Raw genomic sequence first — 27291 nt, 5'->3', positions numbered from 1 at the left:
CTTTGCAGATAGAAAGATCGACATGAATAGAATCGATTAAAAAAAAATAATGCAATGGAAAAAAGAGATATCATCTAAAATTAAAAACTGTTATAAAATTCAGAAAAAAAATAAAAATTTTATTTGATTTACAATACAATAGTATTTTAATTGATAGGCACGGAAATAAAATAAAATAATTTCTATTTTATTTCCAAAAATTTTATATTTCAAGTTTAAATTCTTAACATACAGATTCTAAAATTTTTTAATTGTAAATTATATATACTTTACCTTTAAATTTATTAATTTTTATAATTTCTTAATTAAATAAAATGTAGGATTTATATTTAAAAATTTACAATTTACAATTGCAATTTTTAAATTATAATTTAAAAATATATAATTTAAAAATTTACTATTTAAAAATTATAAAGACCAAGTTTTGTAAAAGTTGTTAAATTTAAAAGAAAAGTATATTTCTTTAAATTATCAGAGACAGAGAGTGAGAGAGGAATAATTTTTTTTATTAGTACGTGTGCTTCCGTTATGTTTTTGTAATACTTCCCTAAACTCGAACAATGCTGAATCGTTAGAATTAAATTTGTGCAACGCACGAAAAACAATTGGTATAGATACATACATATGTACGACGTCATACTTCCATCCGAGGACCTATCAAAGTACACATATTCCCTCGGACTATATATATCAGTTTATACTGCACTCATGGTGGGACGATAATACTATTGAGTCGTTTAGATAATCCGTGTGCATAAAGCAGAGCGTGTACAGTTGAAACCGGGATCGAGCAGCTTACGGTTTGCTGTCGAGTACCGTCAGATCGCGTCGTACTCCAGAAAACTTAAAAGAAAGTTATTAATTGATACAGTAATAACAACATGTCGTGCGCATGAATTACGAGTGTGTTACGATCAAAGATCTCTGTTTATTTCAAAATAGAACTTGTTTTTCTTATTTCTTATTAAACACCACGTAGCTGTTGATGACTTTCTGGAAAGATCGCAAATCGCGCTCAGAAAGTGACAGAGTTGCTCAGAGTGTAACATTCTTGTAGAAGAGTTTCTGTAAGATCCACGGCTATCCCTCTTTTAGTCATGAGTTCTGTTATAGAAACTATAAACGCTGAAGATATTACAAACTGCCTTCACGAGAAGGGTAAAGATGGTAAGTAAATTACTTGATTAATTGTAAGATGTATAACAATCTTAATTTCTATTCTAATTTCTATCATAATTATATTTTTATTCTATAATTCGTGTTATAATTCTTATTTTTTTATGTAATTAAATTTTATTGTATATGTAAAAGAAATGTAATTTTACAAGAGTCTTAAAGTTTCACGACAAACACTTTTTTTTATTCCTAATTTTTTTAATTCTAGTTTTCTAATTTTTTATTTAAAATAGATAGATAAATATAAATATAAATATATTTATCTATCTATAAAAATATAAATATATATATTATAAAAATATAAATATATATATTAATGTATATTTAAATGTTAATTACATTCCCTAATATACACTTAATAATTTCTACTAAGATTAATATAAATATTTTTTTTCAAAAAAGAACTTTTTTGAATTAAAATTTATCGAGAAAGACATTCAAATAATTTATTTGAGTTGTTTCGATCTTTCAAATAGGTTAATTAAGAAATTACAATGTTTTTTTTTTTAATTAATTCTACAAAGTTTATCAAATTTTAACAAACTTATTATTCGCAATTTTATGTGTTGTGTTTTAAGTATTTATTATAAACGTTTATGAATATATATTTGATCAAGTATGTATACAACAAACTGAGATTTTGTGTACTATACTTACTGTGTATGTGTGTGTGTGTGTGTGTGTGTGTGTGTGTGTGTTTGTGTGTATTGGGGGGTGGGTGTGTGTGTGTGTGTGTGTGTGTGTGTGTGTGTGTGTGTGCTGTCCTGTATCTATCAGTTGACCTCTTTGTAATCGCGGTAACACTCCAAAGTTGATAACTGAACGTTGATACAAATATGTATTATACGTTACATTGTCGCGATTTCATTGCATAAAGACTCACTTTGCTCGAAAATGCTTAATAATTCAAAAAATTTGCCGTTTTTGCATTAATCTTTCACCGGTAATGTGAAATTTTCGATCATTGTCTGAGGTATTGTTTGAGGCATTAAGGTTTACAACAGCAAATTTTTTTTTATTTTTCTAGACTATATAAAAATCTGAAAAATTCTAGTATACCTATGAAATGTTTAGCAAATGTTTTTATTGTAATAGAAGCTTCTTTCTTACTTTTTATAAAATTAAATGTGAGAGTTTTAAAAAAAGAAAATTTATAATTTTGATATGAGAAAATGAAAAAATTCCAAAAAAAAAAAATATATATATATGTATATAATATGATGTTGGCTTCAAAAAGTTGAATTAATTGAGCTAAAAATGGAGATAAGTAAAAAAATCAAGTTTTTTCACAGAAAAATAATTAAATCACTTTTTTTACAGCGGATTAATTATTGAAATCTTTTATTTCTTTCCCGAAATAGGCTTGAAGCCTATTTTTTTTCAAGGTTAGAGCCTCTTGAGATGTTGAAATCCAAATATCCTTCCATCGTTTGGCTTGCATGAGGATCGCTTGCATTGTAGCTCTCTTGCTTTTCTCGCTATCCTTTCTTCCTATTTCTGATGGTTCTGAGCATCGATTTAGTTTTGCAAATTCTGGTTTCGGCGGTATATGTCATTATGGAATTATATTCCAAAGAATTTAGAAAGAGAATACGCGTTTTTTTATATATATATAATAACAAAGTCTTTCTGAAAAAGTTTCTTCTTCAATTTCGAATATATATATTTCGTAAATTATGAATGTCTGATATATATCTCCTATAAAAATGTTGCTATTGCAATTACATCTGTGGAAAAATTATGTAAAACATGGAAAAATCTTAACCTTTATATACTTATTAAAATTATTCGAAAAGATGTAAAATACGAAAAAAATTCCAAATTTTTTTATTTGCACAAAATCTTATGTGATTTGCAACATGGATCACTGAGGACACAGACATGACATACTTCTACTTGTCCTTGCATCAAAAAAATTGGATATTGACCTTTTTGTACACACACAATCTCAACGTTATCAAATTTTTTGAAGGTGATATCGAATATCTATTAATAGATATTCGGGGATATCAATTAAGCCCCGATATCTATTAATTTTCTTCAAATTCATAATCATCGATTTAAAAAAATCGACTGCATCTTTGTGGGTTGTCCATTTGCGGTTACCGCCGTTTATTTTCTAAATTGCTCGCGCGATTTGTATGACACTTGGTAGGGTACTCTGTAGGATAATTTGGTAAAGCTTTATTCAAATCTGAGGTCAAAAATAAAGAATTCAAAATAGTAGATTTAATTTAATACAGCAAATAGAATTTAAAAAAATAATTTGATTATCGAGTAAAACTCTAGAGAAAATAATTTGATTATCGAGTAAAATTCGATTCTTCTTTTTTTAATTAAAAAGTAACACACAAGTCTCCAATACTTTATCTCCAGAGCTTTGAAGCTCATCAGTGCTACGCAAACAATTAATATTAATTTCCAAACTAACTTTCAAACTCTGATTATGAACCTTGCGAGGTCTTCCTTCATGGAGATTATTAACCTTCGAGTAGATATATGGAGTGTCGGAGCACCCAAGCATAGTTTTTTTAATATTTCATATTTTCAAATTGGCAACAGAGCTCAATCATCAATTTAGTACCTTCTTATTATTGATTATTTGGTAAATTGAAATAATAATAGCTTATCGATATTAAAGCAGTAAACAGTGATAAAGCGTCAAACATGCTGGGGATGCAGTAAGCACCCTACTTACCCATTTGTGTTTTCTTTTTATACTTTATCTTTTTTTGAGTTTTTATATAATCAGAGATTTTTCTCCACTAATCCAGAATTGTCTTGTTTATATTACTTTTCTTGTCTTATTTATATTATTTTTATATGTCTCTATTTTATTAGAATGTAACCAATTTAATTACTTATTAAAAATAAATAATCTTATTTTTCTTTTATTTTTATTGTTATATTTTAATTCTATAAAACAAACTTTAATTTTGTTTTTTTAATTTAAACATTAACTGTTTTACATATTTTTGTCATTAAAATATTCATTTTTTGTAAAAATTTATTTGGAAAAAATTTTTGAATCTTATTTTTCGCTACTTATTTTATGTTGAATTCAGTATTTTTTAATTCTGTACGATTTATGTTTTGAAGTACTATTTAGTATTAGAATATTTGTATTATATATAATATTATGTTTAAACACTTTTTTAGGTTTAAATTATGTTTTGTAATAATAAATAATGTTAGGAAATAAAACAGGAAAATCCATAACTAAAAACGACTGGAAAAAAAATTAAAAAGTATTGTCCGAAAATGTTAAAGTTCATTATTTTTACATTTCTCTATTTCATTAAAGTCTAACTAATGTATAAATTTAATTAAAATATATAATATTCTAGTAAAAAACATAACTACAAAAATAAACCCGAGAAAAAATGTTATATAAATGAACATATTTTATATATAATTATATATAATTTTATATAATTATATATAATTACATATGAAATATTTTTCTCGGGAAACTTTTTGAGATATTTCAGCACCCTACATACTTACTTGCGTTTCAAAATCCACCTACCTACTCAAAGGTAAAGTATCGTTTTGAATTTTGATGTTTTCAGATTATATTCAAACTCAGCAATAACAAGTCTTTTAAAAGTTTCATGATAGTTAGATTTCTTTGAAATTTGAATTTTAAAAGTTTGAAGTCAAAATCGAATTCAATGATCTCGAAAATTCTTAGAAAATATCTTCTCTAAATTACTCAATTATAACCCAAATAATCCAAAGTCTAAAATTGTGACATAAGATGTCTTTAAGTCGTCTTTTAGATGCAAAAAATATTTTATGACCCGATTTGACATTTTTTGTTATCCAGGAAAAGATCTCAAAGTGTAGGAGAAACTTACATTGCCGATAAAAAGAGATTACTATTCAAATTAACTTTTAAAGATTTCTCTAGTCCCTAATTTAAAAAACTAATAAAATAAAATAAATAATAAATTTGTATTTTTCTCGAAAATCTTAAATTCAAAACGATAATAAAACTTCGAAATAATTAAGTAAAAAGGAAAAAGGACTACGAGCCTAAAACATAAATTGACAAACTGTATGAATAGTTAAAAAAATTTTTTTTTGAAATAAAACTATGTCATAAATTTAAAACGTAAAATATAATTTGACAATCTAAGAATTTTCGAGAAGGTGAACAAAACAAACGTTTCGATCCTAATTGGATCATTTTCAATGTGACAAATAAATTAGTGTGACAAAATAAATTAACAACGGTAATTAACAATAGAGTTATAACGTAGATAAAAAACATAAGAAATCAAGTAAAATTCGCATTCGGACGCAAATTAACTATAAAGCTCGCTCCAAATTGAGAGGAAATCAAACAAACGATTATAGTTGACAAAAATGTACTCCTCCGAACCGTATGTGTGTATAAGGACGAACATGTTTCTGTTAGCAAGTATAAATTGTAATAATAAATTAACGGTAGAAGTAAATAAAAATAATAAGAATAATAAGAAAAGTACGAATCGAGTCGCAAACAGTAAATAGGAAAGTACAAATAAGTAAATAATAAGTCAAAATTAAAAGAAAGAAAAGAAAGAATCTTTTTTTCTTATGTGGTTGTCTTATAATATCAAAAATAATTTTTGCCTCTTTCTTTTTATGACATTTAAATTTATGATATAGTTTTATTTAAAAAAAAAAATTTTTTTTAACTACTCATACAGTTTGTCAATTTATGTTTTAGGCTCGTAGTCCTTTTTCCTTTTTACTTATTTTGATTTATTGAGCCTTATTATTTTTATAATTCGAAATAATTATTCAAAATAATTGTAAAAAATAAATAAATATTCTTTTGCATAAATTTATATTTTTTATTATTATTATATTATATTTATTATGACAATAACACAGAATAATTATTATTATAATAGTACAGAATAAATTTTATCTTCATATCGTAACTTGAAAATTAATCAACAAACAAAGATATAAATTAAAGAGATAAATTAAAACATAACAAAACAAACAATAAAATTAACTTAAAAGTAACGATCGAAAGTTAAATTTTATTTCAAATGATATTGTTATCGTAATCTTCTTTAATTAGAAGATCGATAAATTTGGTTCTATAAAGGAAAGTAAACGCCCTATTCACAAAAGTTACTCAACATGAACTTAAGTCTCGATAAATATAAACATATTCTTGTGCCAATTATTTATCGCTGATATCTATTATCTGCTTTCTTTATCTATTGTATATACATGCCTGTAACTACATTTTCTCTTTTCAGTAGCCAACCGAAATGCGTTCACGGATGTTTTACATGAGATGACCGCCGATGTATTGCGAAAAAGAATACAGGTGCGAAATAATATATTGTTAACTTCGACTTAATCCGTGATTGAACTTAATGTAATGTGAATTAAAGTAGTTTTGTTAAGTAGTTTAAGTTTATCGGTCAAATATTGTTTGTGGCAGAAAAAAAGGTACAATGGTACCCAAGAGCACATTTAAAGAATCAAAGATTAAATCGATAAGATAATCATCGTTTCGTGAGAGATAACGTACCTCTCTAGCATATTGTTTGTTTGTTGTAAGGAATATTTCCTCGCAGGAAATAAGAGAGGATGTTTTGGGGCACGTTAACAAACGCTTCAACGACATGATGTCCGAGGTTCAGAAGTTAAAAGTGCCTTTGGTAAAGAATGGGGAACTCTTGTACAGCATGGATAAATATCATGATAAAAGGTGAGAAGTGATAAAAAGAGAAAAAAGCTTTGAACAAAAAATACTTACGAAAATATAGGCTAGAGATAGGATAGATAGATCAAAAAATGTTTAAAAGTATATAAATATAATAATTTTAAAAAAATATATCAATGTGTATGAGAAATAGCAGTATTGTCGATTAAATATATATTTTTTTAATAATAATACTATAAAGTCCAAATAAAAAATGAAATAAAACTTTATTGTATTTAATACTTTCACTGTCATATTTTATATGATATCAAAAATATTAAATCTAATAAAGTATGACATAATTATACCTACGATATAATTGTGAAACTAAGAGTTTCTACGAAAATTTAAAATAATACGGTTATTTAATTGACATTCCAGAATAAAGATAAATGAAGGAATTTAAAAAAATTCCTGACTGCGCATTTCACGCAGTTGCCACAATATTTCATAATTATTGTGCATTAACGTTGCCTTGCAAGCACGTTCCTTTTCGTTTATTAACATAAGAATGTACAGGCTTATATGAACTTTATAGAAAATGCAATCAATGAAATGTATGATTTACAATAGCATATCTGTCATTTCTCTAGAGAATCCAACAAAGAAGGTGCATTACCGGATAAGGAGTTCCTCGAAAGAAACTCATTGCTCACCGATCTCTTCGAGATCCCACACATTCGCACAGTTTACAATCTGTTCATGGTGACTCTTATACTTCTATTTTTCAACACCATTGTAACCGATATCATGGAATCCGGAACGTAAGTTCATAACGAATGACATAATTCGTTTCTCGCTGAATCATCGATTTTACGGAAAACTAAATATCGTTTCGTAAAATGTACATTATGCACAAACAAATATTTGACACCAAAACCTTTTTTAACATTTTTTACAACAATTAACTAGATATCTTTAGTAAAAAATTTCAAATTCAATTTTTTTAATTTTTAAATATCTATCATATTTTAAATATCTTACAATCAAATTTTATTATCAAATTTTTAAAAGATATTTTGTAATGTAATGCAGATAATTTTATACAGACTCATTAATCAAAATTGTACATTTCTTATTTCTAAATGAGTTATCGTTGAGAAATAAACGGTACAATTTATTGCGCCTGGAAATTACTTGTAACAAAAGACGAAATTTAAGATTTATTTGTTGCAAATGTAGCGAATTTCCATTGGAAAATAAAACTTGATTAATGAATTAATTATCGGATTAATCGATTAGATCTTAGATATTTTTCATTTATACAGATATATTGATCTCTTATACACGACTTTGATTCTAATCACCTAATTTTTCTTTTTTGATAATAATTAAGGTTCCCCGTTGGTACCAATACATTATGGATTGGTTTCGCTAAGTTTTCAACGTGCATCTACATTTGGTCATTCATGCAAGCCTCAACACTTAGTGTCTACGTGGCTTTCACCCTTTGGGCGCACCAACGACTCCGATTCTTGCCAAAATGTAACAATCTCTTCAATTTAGACTAAGATAAATGACTAAGATAAATGTGCTTAATTTAAACGTTAAGAAAGTTAAATTAATTGAGAAATTCAAATCGAAAGTAAATCGTTTGAATTAAAGAACAATTAAGAGCAATTTGATTGAAATAAATATATAAAATAAAATCTGAATTTTTAAAAATAATCTTTTTTGTGATGTAAAATATTAATTAATTAAGTTGAAATTATAATACGAAATAATGGGAAATTAAATAATCAAAGTAATTATAAAAAAATGTTAGATGATATCAATAAATTAAATCAATTTATATTAAATAATATTAATTAAAATTTAATTTAAATTACTTAAATATGTTTTTTCTTTTTGCAGCCTCCATTCTAAAATTGTGGGATTACACCTGGCTATCAATATTTATATCGTATCTAATACTTTTTACAATTTTTCCCATTAAGGCGATGCTCAACACGAATCTCTCCATAGGTTGCAGTTTAATTGTTATTATGGAACAAGTACGCATCTTTAAAAATCTATTCTAATATCTTGAATTATGATTTGAAAAGTTTTACAAATTATACATTGAAGTAAATGAATTTTTTGGCATGCCATCACACACTTTCAATAATGCAAATTAATAAAAGACTTTTCTTCCGATTCGCGAATTAATAAAAACCATAAATCATGTTTATTATTGCTAGAATTTATTAATTCTATTAAATGCTATATAAATTTATTATTGCTAAAATTTTGTTTACTGAATTGCTAGAATTGCTAAAATTTTTTTCACTCTAAAAAATATCTGCTTTTTTAGATACGCATGATGATGAAGACTCACGCCTTCGTCAGAAGCGCGGCGCCCAGATTTTTGTCATATAAACCTCACAGCGATATTCCGCGACCGAGTGGTCCCACATTCTCGCAATATCTATATTTCCTGTTCGCACCAACTCTTGTGTACCGCGATGAATATCCCAGGTAACAATATTTTGTAATCTCTTTGATAACAATTGTATGCTTTTAATTGTGCGATAAAAGAAATAATTATACCAAATAATTATTATATGAAATATTAGTTGTAAATATATTAGACTCATTACAGATGGATCAGTCCATAAATTGATGCCTTTTAGAGCCAAACACAGGATGTCGATGCGATAATAAAATTTATTAGTGCCAATGTCTTATAAATACATTTCGATCCAACTTCGGATCCTTTTCAATGTAAATTGAACGAACTCATTGAGTTTCCCGACGCATTGTACAAATATAATCGATATTTCATTGTTAACACAATTATAAAAAATAAAATGTTGACAAGAAATAATAATCTAATACATTAAAGTCGTGATTAATTTGAAAAACTTACGTTCGTTAAGCTTATAAAATATACGTATCATCTATACGGATACATTTAAACAATGCTAAGCTAAAGTACAAATCACGAGTTAAACCACAAATAACAGAGATATTGAAGAGAGGAAAACTCAGTTATTTTCAAATAAAGAGTCATATGCTTCGTTTAATGAATTCGTGTCTGATTGTATGTTTAAACTATTTTTGTATTGTTCACGACTTTAATGTATTAAATTATTATTTTTTGTCACACTTTATTTTTTATAATTAACAATGAGATATCAATTATATTTGTACAGTTCGTCGGAAAACTCAATGAGTTCGTTCAATTTGCATTGAAAAGGATCCGAAACTGGATCGAGACGTATAAGACATTGGCATAATAAATCTTATTACGTATCGATATATATGTATAATTATATGTATAATTATACACATATATATTAATTATAAAGCTTAACTTATTAGGCAGCAATGGATTGATATGGCTTAAAAGACATTAGAAATAATGCTAAAGACTGTTTATGAAATGTACAAACAAAATGTCCTAATCTTTAATAATGCAATTTGATGATACAACTTAATATTTCAAATTCATCATAAAAAAATATTTAAGAGATAATTTTATATTATTATCATGTTGCAGCGATATTAAATTGATACTAAAAAACTTTAGAAGAAGATTTATTTGAGTATGATTGTATCAAAAATCTATATGTCGTCCATGACGAAATGCGGAAACGAATGGTCAAATAGTTCGCGATCTGACCCTATCATGTTACGAAACACGTTTTTAAATGACAACCAATTTTCCACCTTGCCATCAAACGTGGGCAACCTCAAGCAATTTGATTCGCCGGATCTTCACAATTGTCGTTGTTATCGAATTGCGTCTCGATACTCGACATATCGGCATCCGATGTATTCGCCGAATTTAAAATATCTTCGATTTTACCCGCGAGAGCATAGAATCGTTCTTGAATTTTAGCAGATTCATCCTGATAAGCATTCGGATCAGCTATGACGAGCTCGTCGTTATGCTGTTCGAATGCATTATATAAGTCTGTTAAACGCGCGATTCGTAATTTTAACGTGGCGTTATTGAAATCACTCTTGTTGAGAAGGTTCTATAAGTTGGTTATCTGGGATTTTAAAAAGGTTCGATTTTATAATAAACTTGAATTTATAAGAAACTTGACGTTATCGGTCATTTTTGTGTCATGCGAAATCGAAGTAAGATCGCATGACTCACGTTAATCCACAAGATCCGTATAAGTGTGGAACGTGTTCTGACAATTTCGCAGATCCGGAATGAATCGTACACAGCTGTCGTTTGCCTTCCAGAAATTGAATCGTGAAAGTCTATATCCTCTGATGTTGCGTCCGTGAGTAAAGATCTCACAGAAGGCACCAAATGTTTCATAGTTCAGTGCAAATAATAACACTACAATTTACAGTCTTCGTATAGTTTATTGTTCACTGTGTATAGTATAAATTTTCATGTCTTGGGCTCGCAGTTTGTAAATGTCACAATGTTAACACAATCTATAGTTTGCTAACAATAACGCACTTTGGAAAGTTCGTACGATAACGACGCATATATTTACGACGTACTGTGTACGTCATCAATCTCTTCGATTTGTACTGATAGCTCACCTTCGACGTCGCCTAAGAGTTGATGCCCTGAGTACGGGGAACGTTTTGGGTTGCCTTGAATCGCAGATGCAGACGCGTGACACTTAGAGGCAGATGCTTTGATTCACGCTCCAAACATTCGCAAGAACGCCTGAAGACGATGCCTTGACTCGCAATTGCTTATTCGACGTGTGTTCTCTTAGGCTCCATGATTGATTGACAGACTACCCTCGATCGTGATCCCCGAACTACCCCGATCTGGCTTCTGATTGATAGTCGATGGATCAGAGAGATCGCGGATCGACGGCGATGATGAAGCGAGATACTCGCTGCCAGGATTATAGGCGATGATCCTTTATATACGCTGCACGCGACGTTTAACAGCTTCGTGACCCAATGAATTGTGTATGTTTATGCGAGGTGTATGTGCGTGCGTGCATGCGTCTGAACCGTCTGATCATTTGTTTCCGCATTTCGTCGTGCACAACATATAGATTTTTGATACGCAACGATTAATTTTCTTAGGACCAAAAGAATCAGGTGGATGGTGGTGATTCGAAATTTCGCTGAAGTCGGCCTAGCAATCTTCTATCTTGCCTTTATTCTGGAACGTCTTGTATTACCGGTCTATCACGTATACGAAACACAACATTTGGAACGGAAATGGTTCGTCAAGAATATCATCGAGTGTAGTATTCCTGGCATTCTCTACTTCATCACCGGACAATATCTCTTGCTACACGCATGGTTAAATGCTTGGGCGGAAATGCTGCAGTTCGCCGATCGATTGTTTTACAAGGTAAATAAAACGCGTCTTCAGTATTTTATTCTGTAAACCTTGTACCTTCTCATATTCGTATATTCCATTATTATATTATTTTTTTAAGATAACTCACTGAATAATTTTTACACCTTGCAAAAACTATACGTAGGATGTAAATATCTTTATGCAATATATTGTATATATTGATACCTTCAATGTATGATAATTTGAATATATTAGGTGTTGGAATTAATTCGTAGCGTTTTACAAGTGATGGGAAGTACTTTCATTAATGTATTTTTTAATGCTCATGTGAAATAAATAACATTCTTTCATTAAAAAACGCTACGAATTAATTCCAACACCTAATATGTGGTAGCGTCTATAAACATAACAATTTTAAGTTTTCGTAAAACTATGAAATGAGATACTTGTAATTATATAAGTATTTCAGTTTTGAAGCTACGTTTCGAACCTCCAGAACTAATTCTAAAACTTTGCATGGCAATTTCCCAAGGAACACATCAAGAAAAAGTCAAAATAACATATTCAAGTCAAGAAAAAATCAAAACGATGATTTTTTATTACAAAATTTAATTGTTCATTGACTTTAAGCATCAAAATAAAGTCATTTTAAGTTTTTGTTGATTTTTATATGTTTCTTAGGTTGTAGATGTCGATTTTTGTAATAATTTACAGCTTCATGAATCTTTAGGCCTATTATCTTCTTGAATTTCTGTCTTTTCTCTCCAATACAGAGAAAAAAAGAAGAAAGATAAAACGTGCTAGAAAGATGAAAACCTTAACTAAAAAGAATAGATCTATTGTGTTGCTTGTATTACAGGACTGGTGGAACAGCACAACTTACCATACTTACTACCGCAAATGGAATGTGGTGGTGCATGATTGGTTGTACACTTATATCTACAAGGACATGTACGAGATCTTGGTGCCACGCAATCGAATGCTGTCAGCCATTGCCGTATTCCTCGTCTCCGCCATCGTCCACGAGTATATACTTGCATTCGGATTTGGCTTCTTCTACCCTGTAATGTTCATGTTATTCGGAGTCATAGGTTTCGCCATGTTCTACGTCCGCAAGGTCGTCACCAGCAACGTCTTCATGTGGCTGAGCTGGAGTGTTGGCAATGGCATTATGTTCAGTTTGTACGCAATGGAATTCTACGCCCGGCACAACTGTCCGCCTCTTTCCAATTATTATCTGGACCTGTTTATACCACGAAGCTGGAGATGTCAAAAACAATTTAACGCATAAATTATTATCTCGCTCACTTAAAAATAAAATCTTTTCAAGACGATATATTCCTTGTTTTTTGTAATCAAAGATTGTGTTATGTATGAGAACTGTTATATACGAAATTTGTGTAACCAATTTAGTGTTTAACTGGAATATAACAAGGAATTTGATTCCTTGAGAATGAAATCAATAAGACGATCAGATAATAGGAATCAGACGCAATTGTTAGTAAATAATATAATTGATTTATGGAATTGCAGATCTTAATTTATTTTTTATACAATAATTTTTAGATAATGAAAGTAATGGCAACTTTTTCTCTAATCAATGAAAAAATTTGAAATGGACGAAAATATTTTTTTCACGTTTTGCATCTATTATTATAAACTTTCGATTATCACAATCGATGATCCTCTTGACGATATTCAAGTTGCACCGTACAAATCGAACTAATAATGTTACTCTATCATGTTAATAAAAATTATTAACATTACATAATAAAAATTATTAACATTAGATAACATAAGAAAAGTCAATTTAATTATTCTTTTGAAGATGCTGGATTGTGTTCGATTTATTTATTAATTATTTTGTTGTGTCTTCTCGTAAGAGACATCCAAGCATCATTTCTAGTTGCTTTTTTATTTTATATTTCAATAAATTTGTTACGAGATTCATAATATTTACAGAGCAACTGGAAAGAAAAATAGTACTGTTTACAAAAAAAAATCATTTTTCATAATAAGTATAATAAAAATAAAAGATTAATAAAACTTATCAATGTAAAGTAAGATCATTATATGTGCAAATTTTTTAATAATTTAAAATTTTTCCATGGAGGGGCAAACTATATGTACAGAAAGCATATGTACAGTACTCGACAGAATCCTAAATTCTTCTGAGAACGATACTTGATATCTCGAATTTATAATTAATTGTAATTAAGTTATGAAGTTAAAAGAAAATTACAAACTTTTCTTTTAAATCCTTATAACTTATTAGATCATAATCAAAATTTTTTAATCGTAATTGCTAGGAATAAGAATTTCTTCAAAAAAATCTAAGACTTCAGTTACAAGGATGTAAAATAAAGAAGGGACTTAATGTGTCAAATTAGTTATGTATAAAGAAAAATGGAGTTGTTAAAGATTTAATACACGAGAGTTTATATAAAAAGGGATAATTTTATATACGTCTTCCAATTACCATATATAGCGATAAAGAGGACACCCAGTGAGAAATAACAATGGAATCGATTCGATGTCGATTCCATTGTCATTTCTCATTGAGCATACACGTACGTGATTCCGTATATCTTCCGCCTTATACAAATTAACTTATATTATACAGTCAATAAGCGTGTACAATTCTTTTTTGTAATTTATAACTATTTTCTTTTTCATATTATAACTTATATTTGTATATATTTATATAATTGTATATTATTAATAAATAAATCACAGATAACAAATTTTTGCAAAATTAGTAAGCATTATTAACATCTCTTCCTTGTCTAATTAACAAGTAAAGATATTAAAACCCATAACGGTCGAAGCTAGATCTTTAATGCTTAAATAATTCAATGTAAATTATATTATACACACACTATATATGTATATATATATATATATATGTGTATGTATTATGTATATATATGTATATAATTATATATATATATATATATACATATATACATGCATATTATATCATAGTCATTTGTAGTCATTCGAACTACGCGCCGAATTGGTTTTCTGAACTTATAAACCCAATTAAACTATTATTGTAATAATGTCACAAATTAAATTAAATTGATAAGCAAATTTCAATAATTTGATGCTCAATCCGGTATCATATTAAAAAGATGTTAATGTGCTGAAAAATTGTAAATAAATTTATTGCGAAAAATATTACCTCGGCCAGGAGTCGAACCTGGGACTCTTGTATTCCGTACGAACGTGCTATGTAATCAAAGCCTTAATAATATTCTTCGCAATAGTCGATAAGAACAATAACGCATTTTTTTCAGATTGAACTATTTAAGCATTAAAAGTTCAACCGTTACAGGCTTTAATATTCTTATTTATTACTTGTTATGTATTCACATATATGATCTTAATAAATCATTTATTCTTGTCTTTATTATTATTGTTATCTATGAAATAGATATTATGAATATCTATGAAAATATCAGTGATATTATATATTGTAATAATCTTTTTATTTGATTCGTATTGCAAATAATTTCCATACTACATAAAAATACATTGTTCCTAGAATATTACTAAAGTACATAAAAAAGGACGAACATTATTCTTTCCTAAAAATAAATTGTTTATTTTTTTGTATATAGGGAGTGATTCGAAATTCCTGCATTTAGAGTACAGGATATGATACTTTATGCTAAAACAAACAATTTTTTCCTTTAGCAAAATTGCGTCCGATAAATAATTTTTGCGCTTATTTGTTAACTTCAATCTGCTCCCCTGCTATTTATTGGACGCAATTTTGCTAAAGGAAAAAGTTGTTCTTTGTGTTAAAAAAATAACTTTTTCCTGTAGTAAAATTACATTCGATAAATGATTTTTGCGTTTACTCGTATAACTTCAACTTGTTTTCCTGTAAAAATTACTTATCAGATGCAATTTTGTAAAAAGAAAAAGTTGTTCTTTTTTAGCATAAAGTATCATGTCTTGTATTCCGGATGCGGGAATTTTGAATCACTCTTATACTAAATGATTTAAATATAATTGTTCAAAAACACATATGAAATCAACATAATTATCTCGTTACTCAAATAAACTTCGAAAAAGCTTATTTAAAAATATATTACATCATAAAAACGAATGTGGTTATATATTTAAAACGTATAAAAAGAAGAGCATAAGAAACCACCGCACAAGTTATAATTTGTGATATTTAATTATCATTACATTAATTAAAACATTAAACGTTTCAGCCACAATCTGGTCATCTTCAGTAAATTCACAATATTCTTAAAACGCAGAGTTACATATAGTTGACATTAAATTCAACCGTATGTTGTAATTATATAAACGTGTTCTTTCATGTGAAGATGCTTTGTACAATAATGTTACACCGCCAATTATCATATCACGAAAAGTGTAGAACGAGAATTTCCAGATTCCAATTTAACAAATTTGTGTATCATTAATATCTTCTAATCAGAATATGTAAGAATAGAATCGTTACCTGTTTTACAGCAAAAAAATAAGGCCAAACAAAAAGGAAATTAAAAACTCGTATAAAAGAACATAAGGCTGACATAAGAAAATCCACTTCCGAGATATCAGTGGTTTCACGTCACCAGTTGAATGAAATGCATGAATTGGATTGGGATAATATCAGAATTTTAGAACAATCATTAATGAAAAGAAAAATCTCTGAAATGATATATATTAAAAGCCAAAATGGTATCAATAAGCAAAGTGACACTGAAAGTTTGCCCGATGTTTATCTGTCTTTTCTTAAGAAATCATATCTCTCATACTTAATAAATAATTCTAGAACTTTCTAAACTTTTGACTCATATATATAAATAGTGGTAAAATATATGATATGACAAACAACACACAATGTCACGACAAATTTCTATCTGTGCAAAGGATGTATTTGAGATTCATCATTATTTTTTTGCTATAAAACAGGTAACGATTCTATTCTTACATATTCTGATTAGAAGATATTAATGATACACAAATTTGTTAAATTGGAATCTGGAAATTCTCGTTCTACACTTTTCGTGATATGATAATTGGCGGTGTAACATTATTGTACAAAGCATCTTCACATGAAAGAACACGTTTATATAATTACAACATACGGTTGAATTTAATGTCAACTATATGTAACTCTGCGTTTTAAGAATATTGTGAATTTACTGAAGATGACCAGATTGTGGCTGAAACGTTTAATGTTTTAATTAATGTAATGATAATTAAATATCACAAACTATAACTTGTGCGGTGGTTTCTTATGCTCTTCTTTTTATACGTTAAAAATATATTAATTAAATATATTTATTAAAAAATATATTAATTCTAAGAGAGACTAAGAAATAAAAGTAAAGTCCCAATCTCAGTAATTGACTCTTGTAATCAATCATTGACTGAACATTATTAATAATTGATGCAAATTGATTCAATATCGTCAGTTATTAATGCAACTAGTTTTTTCTTGAGGTATGCACATACACTTGTCATTTTATCAGGCGAGACATTTGTACACAAATCGCGAAATTCGAAATGTTAAATTAATTCATGAGCAAGAATGCAAAAAAACGACTCACCAAAAATGTCAGGAAATCTAAAGATATGAAAAGTAATTATAAAACGTAATTAGAGTCTCTCATTTTACCAAAGCAATCATTTTATTAATGATAAAAAATTCTTTAACGTCGAAATTTTCTTATTATATAAATTTCAGACGGAATCAATCGTTTATGGTAATTTTTATATATTATTATAGTATGTTTCTAATTAAACAACAAATTAAGATTTTACTGAAGAAATATAAGCTCAACCCAAATTAACTGAAGAATATAATTTTATAATTTTTTTTGTTTGTTTTACAAAACTTGTTAGAAGCTTCTCAATTTTAATAAATTTATTATTCGATAATGATAAGCGATATGGTTTATTTTTGCAAAAATAAAAAATTGATCAAAGTAGAATTGACTAAAAGAAAATTCAATGAAAAAATCAATAGGACATTTTAAAATTGAAAATAAAATTAAAAGATATTATAAATTTTAATTGAAAATGAATAATTTTTAAGTTGACAGTTATTATAATAACATTTTAATTGATTATTTATGAAATTTACTTCAATTCTTTCAAAAATATGTTCTTTTTCGAATTTTAATTTATTTTCAAATATAAATTCTAAAATTTATTAAAATCATGAAGTTTACTAAATATATAAGTAAATTTATTTTTTTAAATCAGAGACTTTCGGAGAGAACCTTTTTTTTATTAGCATATGTCTTCCTAAACTCGTGCGACAATAACTTGGAGGGAATGAAAAACAATAAATACTGTGTACGACATCACATGTCTCTCCGAGGATCTATCAGCCAAAGAACACATGTTTCTTAGAGTTAAATCAGTGTGTACTGTACTTATGGTAAAATGAGCACGATCGAGCCGTTTAGATAGTCCGCGTACACAGTAGTCGAAACTGAAATCGAGCAACTCTCTCGTCTCGCTGTCAAATATCGTCAGATCAACAATTATCAGTGTTTCTTTTTAACTTTGGGAAGTCAAAATGAAAATTAACAAATTGCTAACTAAGAAATAATAGCAACGTGCGAGACGTAGATTGCAGATCGAAGATCTTCGCTTGAAAATTCAAAAAATTCTATTACAGTTTGTTTCATAAATTGGTTCGGAGCTATTTTCTGAGAAAATCACAAATTCAGCGTAACACAGAATTCGGAGTGTAATATTTTCGAAAAGGAATTTTTGTAAGATCTACGGACCATCCTCGATTTGTTATGAGTTCTATTACAGAAACCATAGACAATAAAGATTCCGATGTAGTGAATGCAGACCTTCAAAAGAAAGATAAAAATGGTAATAAATAACTCGATTTATCATAAGATGCATAACAATCTTAATTTCTGAGAAAATTAAATTTAATTATTTATAGAATAATTAAATTCCATAATAGACAAGAAATTTTAGGGAAATTTTTTTCTATATTTCTTAGCATTCTTAATGTACAATTTTTTAATCTTTCATTAAAATAAACAAATAAATATAAATAAATTTTTTTTATTAATCTATATTAAGAAAATCAATTATATTTTTATTATTATATAATATACATATAAGTTTACCTATTAATTTCTAATAATAGATTAAGATTTATTTATTAAATTTCGGAGAAATTATTTTTGATTAAAATTTATCAAAAACATTCTCTTTATGTATTTTTATCGAAAACATTCCCTTTATTTATTTTAATTCTCGTTTTTAAATAAATGGTTCTATATTGTGTTTATTTTGAAATTAATTTCCTTTTTATACAAAGTAGTCAAATTTCAAAGGAGCTTATTTTCGCAACCTTATATCTCATGTTATATATTACAAACATATTTTCGAATATATTTACAATCAACAATATATTTAATAAGCTAAGATTTCATATTTATTGCCGTCTGTTTATCTATTAGTTGAAAACCTCTCTATAATTGTGATAATACTGTAAAGTTAATAATTGAATATACAAATACATATAATATATGTGTCGCGTTGTTACAGTTTAATTTTCTCGAAAATACATAATAATTAATTTTTGTTATTTCATTTCTTTGATTATCGTTACCATCTAAATTAATTTTAAAAACCTTAATTTAACAAAAAATAAATAAAATAAATAATGTAAATTTGCATTTTTTCAGAAGATTTTAACTTCAAAACAGCAATTTCATAAAAAAGTAAACAAATATTATTTCCATATATATTTATATTTTATTATCATATTATAATGATAAAAAAATTTTTATGTTGTAATATAAATTGAAAATATATAATAATTCAAATATAATTTGAAAATTAATAATCAAACAAAGACACAAATTAAAACATGATAATGAAATAACTATGATGATAACTTGAAAGTAACGTTAAAAGCTAAATTCTACATATTTTTAATAGTATCTGTTATTATATTATCCTAACCTTCTTTAATTTGAAGATTGAGAAATTTTTCTGCAGTGGAGGAAGTCAATATCTAATTGGCAAAAATTACTTCGCATGAACACTATATAAGTTCTCAATAAATCTGTTAATTAATTTATTATTTCTGTTTTCTTTATTTATATACACATTAGATCTACATTTGTGTTTCTCTTTCCAGCGGCTAATGCGTTCACGAATATTTTATATGAAACGACGATCATTGTATTCCGAAAAAAAATACAGGTACGAAAAAATATATCGTTAACTTCGACTTAATCTGTCGTACTTAATGTGAATTAAAGTTTCGTTAAGTTTATCGAGCTAAGTAACAGTTTGCGATAAAAAAAAGAGCGACGATATCTCAGAGTACATCGCTCAAAAGTTTAAATAAAATAAAGTTTCAAAGTTTTGAAAAATGGATCTCTGGCGTCTTATTTGTGTTTTTTGTATAAGGAGTTTTTTTTTTGTAGGAAATAAGAGAGGAGATTTTGAAGCACATTAACAACCGCATTAACGAAATGACATCCGAGATTCTGCAGAAGATAGCGATATCTTCGATAAAGAATAAAACATATACAAGATTCTTGTATAAGATGGACAAATATTGTGACAAAAAGTGAGAAATAATCAGAACAGAAAAAAAACAGCTTTGAGAAAATACTTTGATAAAAATACAGAATATAGATAGAATAAATTTAAAAATCTTTTTGAGAGTATATAACAATTTTAAGCAAAAAATATTAAAATAATTTATTAAAATATTAAAATAAGTCTATTAAAATATATGATTTAATCATATTTGCATCTCTGATATTCCTGCAGAAAATCCAGTAAGAAAGATGCGCTGCCAGATAAGGAATTTCTTGAAAGAAACTCATTGCTCACCGATCTCTTTGAGATCCCGCACATTCGTTCGATTTACAATATGTTTTTGATGATTTTCATATACTTATTTGTCAGTATCGTCACATCTGATATTATGAAGTCAGGAACGTAAGTATATAACATGGGAAATCTAACTTGTTTTATCTCTTCCATAGAATCGATTTCGTCATCTTATGGGGAAACATAAATACTATTTTAAAATGTGTATTTAAAAAATATGTGAAAATATATATTTTAAAAATGTATAATTAATAATTAAATAAATACTTGTCAAAATTTCTAAATTAAGCATCTTCTTCTCTAAAAAAAATTTTAATTTTAGATTTCCAAATTTAGTTTAAAAACTTTTTAATATATAGTTTTAGTCTCAAATTTCTCTAAAAGATATTTTGCGGTGTCACACATTGATTGTAATTTTAGACTGTCTCATTAATCAAAACTATACACTTATTATCCGATTGTGAGATATCGAATTATCGAGATTAAAGTAAACGATACAGTTATTTCACAATTATATCTAGAAAATTATTCGTATGATGATAATCAAGATACCCAAGCACATATACCCAAACAGCTTATAAAGTACTAAAAAAGCAATTGCGCTTTTTTAGCGCTTTGTTAACGTTTTGTAAGCACTGTGTGCTATTTAAGGAAGAGAAAGTGGTATTATGAGCAGTGTATATATTGTGGCCTCCCTTAATATCTCCGCTATTATATAGCGAATCCTAATGATTACTTATGGAATTATTTGTTCAGTATAGCTCGTCATTACATCATGACGCTAATATATCACTACTCAATAACCAGCACTTATTATAACGCATTTTTACTTTCAAGTATTTCGAAACGTTTCTGAAGTATATTTTAGCATTTAATTACACTTATTTCTTTATTTTTCTTAAAATTGAGCGTATCCCAATCAGAAATGATAATGGAATCGACATCGATTCCATTGTCATTTCTCACTGGGATTATCACATGAATGTATGTCTATATTTTTAAGTATGTTATTTGCTATAATATTTAATATTTTATTTGACTGTATATATTTTAAATCATGCAAATTTAAACAATAGCATAGCATTTTGCTAATGTGACCCTCTATAGATATCGATTACTCATGACTCTTTTTTTGAGGTTTTCATATCAAAGTAATTATTTAATAATCGATTGTAGCTCTATTGTTAATCTATAGTTTATTACGTGTACTATTTTCAGTACTTATATGCAGACGTTATATGAATATACATAAATTCATTTGCATACATTGTAAAATGTTTTACTTTCTTGTAATTTTGTAACCAAATATTATTTTCTAAACAAAACTAATATTTTAAGGCTATTTTTCTGGAAGGCTACATTACCATCCATTTCTTTCTTCGAGTCATTATGCAATGTCATCACATTTTTATTAATAATATTTTAAGTAATAAATATTTCGTAACTTTGAGTCCAAAATCGATTCAACAACATTTTAACGAATGTAATTGTCAAATTTTAAACTTAAATATTGATTATTACTAAAGTTAAATTGTATAAAATTAACATGGAGTGCCATAATACCACCTTCTCTTCTATTTAATTATTCCAAGTGCGATGAACTTTCGTTAATAGATAAAAAAATCTAATTAATGAATTAATTATCTGACAACTCTGTTAAATTTGGAATATTTGTTTGCAATATATTCGTTTCGTGTTTATGCTTATTTTACTGCCTAATTTTTTTTTTGTACATAATTTGTTGCAGGAGTTACGTTGGTACTAACACGATAAGGATTGGTTTCGCAAAGTTTCCAACGTGCATCTACATTTGGTTGTTCATGCAAGCCTCGACACTCAATGTCTACGTAGCTTTCATCCTCTGGGCGTATCAACGACTCCGATTCTTACCAAAATGTAACAATTTCTTCAATTTAGACTCACAAAGGAATACAACCAAGTGAATCTCTCCGACTTAAATGAGCTTTTAGTTGTTTTATGTTGTTCTATGGACAAAAATAGGAGATACGTATTTTTTTATATATGCTGAGTCGCACGTTAAGGGGGTGAAATCCTCCCTTGAAAAAAAATCGGTTTTTTTTTCTTTCAGATTAAATATCATCGGAACTATAAGAGATAGAAAAAAATTTGCAGAATGAAAATTCAATGGCATTAAGAGTACTTAAAAACTACAATAAAAGAATTTTTTTTATGAATAAATAATTTTTATTATGAATAAATAATTTAAAAAAAATTTTTTTATTATAGTTCTAAAGTACTCTTGAAGCTATTCAACTTTCATTGTAAACATTTTTTTCTATCTCTTACAGTTCTATCTCTTAGTTTCAATGATATTCAATCTGAAAGAAAAAAATCGATTTTTTTCAAAGGAGGATTTTCGTGCGACTCAGCATGTATAAAAAAATTTCAAGTATAACATGCTAAAAGCTCATTTAAATCAGAGAAATTCACTTGGTTGTCAGATAAATATGCTTAATTTAAACATTAAGAAAATTAATTAGTTGAAAAATTTTAAATAGGAAAATCACTTGGTTCAAAAAGTAGTTTGATAAAAAAATAGTTGGATAAAATAAAATCTCCATTTTTTTAATAATCTTCTTTGTAATGTAAAATAATAATTGATTAACTAACTTGTAATTATAATATGATAAGAAAATAAATAATTAAAAAAAATGTTAGATAATATCAACAAATTAAAGCAATTATATTAAATAATATTAATTAAAATTTAAATTATTTAAATATGTCTTTTCTTATTACAGCCTCCATTCTAAAATTGTGGGATTACACCTGGCTATCAATATTTATATTGTATCTAATTCTCTTTATCATTTTTCCCATTAAGGCGATACTCGACGCGAATCTCTCCATAGGTTGCAGTTTAATTGTTATTATGGAACAAGTACGCATCTAAAAATCTGCTCTTATAGTATTTTAAATTATAATTTGGAAAATTTTGTAAAGTATACGTTGAAGTAAATGAATTTTTTGGCATGCCATCACACACTTTCGATAATGCAAATTAATCAAAAAATTTTCTTCCGATTCGCGGATAATTTATAATAATAAAAACCGTAAATCATAAGAGTTATTATTGCTAAAATTTTTTCTGCTCTAAAAAATATTTTCTTTTTTAGATACGCATGATGATGAAGACTCATGCTTTCGTCAGGAGCACAGCGCCCAGATTTTTGTCATATAAACCTCACAGCGAAATTGCGCGACCGAATGGCTCTACATTCTCGCAATATCTATATTTCCTGTTTGCACCGACTCTTGTGTACCGCGACGAATATCCTAGGTAAAGATATTTCATAATTTCTTCGTGAAGCTGAACAATGTAAGCTTTTAATTGTGCGATAAAAGATACAATTTTAGCTACATAATTATTAATTACGAAATTTAACTTGCTATTTGACAATAATGAATCTATTGTGGCTTAAAAAATTTTAGAAAAAATGTCAAGACAATCCAGAAATGTACAAACAAAATATCCTAATTGTCAATAAAGCAATGATAATATATTTAAAGTTTTAAATTTATCGTAATATTTAAGAGACAATTGTCATGTTGCGGCGATATTAAATTGATACTAAGAGTCCTTAGAATAAGATTTGAATACAACTGATTTTCTCAGAACGAAGAGAATCAGGTGGATGGTGGTGATTCGAAATTTCGCTGAAGTCGGCCTAGCAATCTTTTACCTTGCCTTTATCCTGGAACACCTTATAATACCGATCTTTCACATATATGGTACACAACGTGTGGAATGGAAATGGTTCGTCGAAAATATCATCAAGTCTATTATTCCTGGCATTCTCTACTTGTTCGTCGGACAATACCTTCTACTGCACGCATGGATGAATGCTTGGGCGGAAATGCTGCAGTTCGCCGACCGATTGTTTTACAAGGTAAATAAAACACGTCTTCAGTAATCTATCTTATAAAAATTATACGTATATTATGCAAATATCTAATATGTAATATATTGTATTATTGCTTCAATGTATGCGAGAACTTAGTGATATATTCCAGCTTCTCTAAATATGAGAGCTTGAATGTATTGAGAGTTTAATTTTAGACCTTCAAAACATAGCTAAAATGCTTGCATAATGATTTATACTTACACTTCTTGAAGCTATCATATTCATTGAAGCTATTATGAAGCTTCAACGTAAATGATGACTTCAAAAAGTTCCTCGAAGGTCTGAACTATTACAAACATCTCAGATATGTTTTGATCCAGAATTAAAATCCCAAAACTTATACATACCTACTATTAGCTACTACTAGCAGATATTTTTCTATCATGAGAGAATTCACAATATCATACTGATCAATTCCAATAACTTTCAAAAGCTGTTGTAAATCAAAGCTTCTGTAAACTCAGTAAATTCAGTTCCATGAATTATTATGTCGTTTATGTTGTAGGACTGGTGGAATAGTACGACTTATCACATGTTCTTCCGCACATGGAACGTGGTAGTACATGACTGGTTGTACACGTACATTTATAAGGACATATACGAGATCGTGGTGCCGCGCAATCGAACGCTGTCAGCCAGCGCTGTATTCTTCATCTCTGCCATCTTCCACGAGTACATAATCGCGTTTGCCTTAGGCTTCTTCTACCCGTTGATGTTCATCTTTTTTTTTTTATTAGGCTTCGTCTTGTTCTTCGTCCGCAAGCTTATCACCAACAATATCTTTATGTGGATATCCTGGTGCAGCGGCGTTTGTATCCTGTTTAGTCTGTACTCAATAGAGTACTATGCCCGGCAGAACTGCCTGCCTCATTCCAATTACTACCTGGATCTTTTCATACCGCGAAGCTGGAACTGTCATGAGCAATTTAACGCGTAGATCTTTGCGTTAGAAATGAAATCTTTTCGTGAAACAACGTTTTCCACGTGCTCTGCAGTCAAAGACAGTTATATATAAGACTGAGTAAACATAAAGTTACATATAATAATGTAACATATCTATTAGTCGTAATTTCCTAATCAACAATATAACATGTTATATTACAGTTACATTGTTGAGTAGAAAATTACAACTAACAGGTACGTTACATGTAACTTGTGTTCATTAGGGAGTTTGTATGACCAGTTTAATGTCAAACTGGAATAGAGAAAAGAATAGTATTGTATATATGTTGGCATAGAATCGTAATAATAAAACAAAACGCAATTGTTAGTAAACGATAATTCATTTATGGAATTGTATGGACTTAACTTATTTTTTAGTCAGTTCTCGAATAGTTATTTTTGAGCCATTCTCGAATAGTAAAAGTAATTGCAACATTTTCTTAAACTACTGGTGAAAAAATTCGAAATGAACGAAAATAATTTTTTCATTTTACCTAGTCATCATCACTGATGATCCTCTTGACAATTTTCAAATTGCACAAAATGTACACTGAAAGAAAAAATTGATTGCTGCAACAATTTAGATAGCCTATCCGCAATGTCAATATATAATTTCGATAGGCTAACGCAACTAAAAGTTTGCTGCTACAACCAAAAACTGATTGCAGTCATATAAAAATGCTATCCCATATTTTACTATCTCTATGTATCTATATATATATTGTTGCACCAATCTTTTTTTTTCTTTTAGTAGTGATAATATCACTCTATCATGTTTCAATGAAAATTATTAAACATTAAAGACATGAAAAAATCTCAACTTAATATTTTTTCGAAGATGTCAAACTGTTCGATTTATTTATTTATTTATTTGTTATTTTAAACTTCTCGTTTCTTTTCCTAAGAAGACTTCCAAAGCCTGACTCTAATTATATATTTTTAGATTTAATTTAAATTTGTATTACGATTGAAGTCATAGTATTCACGCACAATTAGAAGGGAAAGTAGTGCTGTTTCTGGAAAAAAAAATTTCGTAAAAAAATAAAAATAAAAAATTAATAACTTATTGCTACAAAATAGCAGCATTGTGATCTTTATATAATTTATCTTAATTGGTTTTAATTTTAAATTCTCTACAAGAAGTATGTCAAGAATCGGAAGTCTTCTTAGAATTAACAAACGACGTTCGATATATCGAATTTGTAATTAATTGTAATTAATTCATTAAGTCAGTAGACTATTATGTGCTTTTCTTTTAAATCCTTGTATCTTAGATTACAATCAAAATTTTTAGATAGCATTTATTCTTTTTGTCTCCACTTTCAACCTTTATCTTTCTTTTCATTAGATGTCTCTTTTTATCGTTAACTAAATTTTCAAAGTGTGATTTTTTTTATCCCTAAATTACGGCCTAAAAATTTTGATTAAAAGATTTTTCGAGTGCAAAGATTTAA

General features: G+C 27.8%; 2 protein-coding genes across 7 annotated transcripts; both read left to right on the top strand.

Moving 5' to 3' along the window:
• Window positions 1–723: 723 nt before the first annotated feature.
• Window positions 724–14865, top strand: LOC105150716 (sterol O-acyltransferase 1). 4 transcript variants are annotated; one of them, XM_011063975.2, is made up of 9 exons: window positions 724–1167; window positions 6444–6511; window positions 6765–6898; window positions 7486–7656; window positions 8229–8377; window positions 8747–8886; window positions 9186–9349; window positions 11888–12161; window positions 12970–14865. In XM_011063975.2, exons 1-9 carry the CDS (start codon window positions 1098–1100, stop codon window positions 13399–13401), a joined length of 1602 nt encoding a protein of 533 aa, XP_011062277.2. In that variant the 5' UTR covers window positions 724–1097; the 3' UTR covers window positions 13402–14865. The 4 variants fall into 4 exon arrangements, with proteins under 4 accessions (XP_011062277.2, XP_011062276.2, XP_011062279.2 ...); XM_011063974.2 differs by having other exon boundaries at window positions 725–1167; window positions 6441–6511; XM_011063977.2 differs by having other exon boundaries at window positions 727–1167; window positions 6749–6898.
• A 2099-nt stretch (window positions 14866–16964) lies between these two features.
• LOC105150717 (sterol O-acyltransferase 1) lies at window positions 16965–27275 on the top strand. Of its 3 annotated transcripts, XM_087414921.1 has the most exons (10): window positions 16965–17048; window positions 18769–18974; window positions 20263–20327; window positions 20555–20700; window positions 20907–21077; window positions 22717–22865; window positions 23732–23871; window positions 24107–24270; window positions 24607–24880; window positions 25401–27275. In XM_087414921.1, exons 2-10 carry the CDS (start codon window positions 18896–18898, stop codon window positions 25830–25832), a joined length of 1620 nt encoding a protein of 539 aa, XP_087271047.1. In that variant the 5' UTR covers window positions 16965–17048; window positions 18769–18895; the 3' UTR covers window positions 25833–27275. The 3 variants fall into 3 exon arrangements, with proteins under 3 accessions (XP_087271047.1, XP_011062280.1, XP_087271046.1); XM_011063978.2 differs by lacking the exon at window positions 18769–18974 and having other exon boundaries at window positions 16968–17048; XM_087414920.1 differs by lacking the exon at window positions 16965–17048 and having other exon boundaries at window positions 18202–18974.
• The last annotated feature ends 16 nt before the right edge of the window (window positions 27276–27291 follow it).

This window comes from Acromyrmex echinatior, chromosome 17 (assembly GCF_024713525.1).
Source record: "Acromyrmex echinatior isolate Ae372 chromosome 17, ASM2471352v2, whole genome shotgun sequence".
NCBI lineage: Eukaryota > Metazoa > Arthropoda > Insecta > Hymenoptera > Formicidae > Acromyrmex > Acromyrmex echinatior.
The sequence above is the reverse complement of the archived record's forward strand: the minus strand, read 5'-3'. Positions and strand labels throughout refer to the sequence as shown.

What these genes read in the sequence shown, in the direction of transcription:
- LOC105150716 (XM_011063974.2), top strand. Translation starts at nt 1,098, where the DNA reads ATGAGTTCTGTTATAGAAACTATAAACGCTGAAGATATTACAAACTGC. An exon ending in TATTGCGAAAAAGAATACAG is followed by an intron (nt 6,512 to 6,764) that starts GTGCGAAATAAT and finishes ATTTCCTCGCAG; the next exon opens with GAAATAAGAGAGGATGTTTT. An exon ending in TACCGCGATGAATATCCCAG is followed by an intron (nt 9,350 to 11,887) that starts GTAACAATATTT and finishes TAATTTTCTTAG; the next exon opens with GACCAAAAGAATCAGGTGGA.
- LOC105150717 (XM_087414921.1), top strand. Translation starts at nt 18,896, where the DNA reads ATGAGTTCTATTACAGAAACCATAGACAATAAAGATTCCGATGTAGTG. An exon ending in TATTCCGAAAAAAAATACAG is followed by an intron (nt 20,328 to 20,554) that starts GTACGAAAAAAT and finishes TTTTTTTTGTAG; the next exon opens with GAAATAAGAGAGGAGATTTT. An exon ending in GATATTATGAAGTCAGGAAC is followed by an intron (nt 21,078 to 22,716) that starts GTAAGTATATAA and finishes AATTTGTTGCAG; the next exon opens with GAGTTACGTTGGTACTAACA.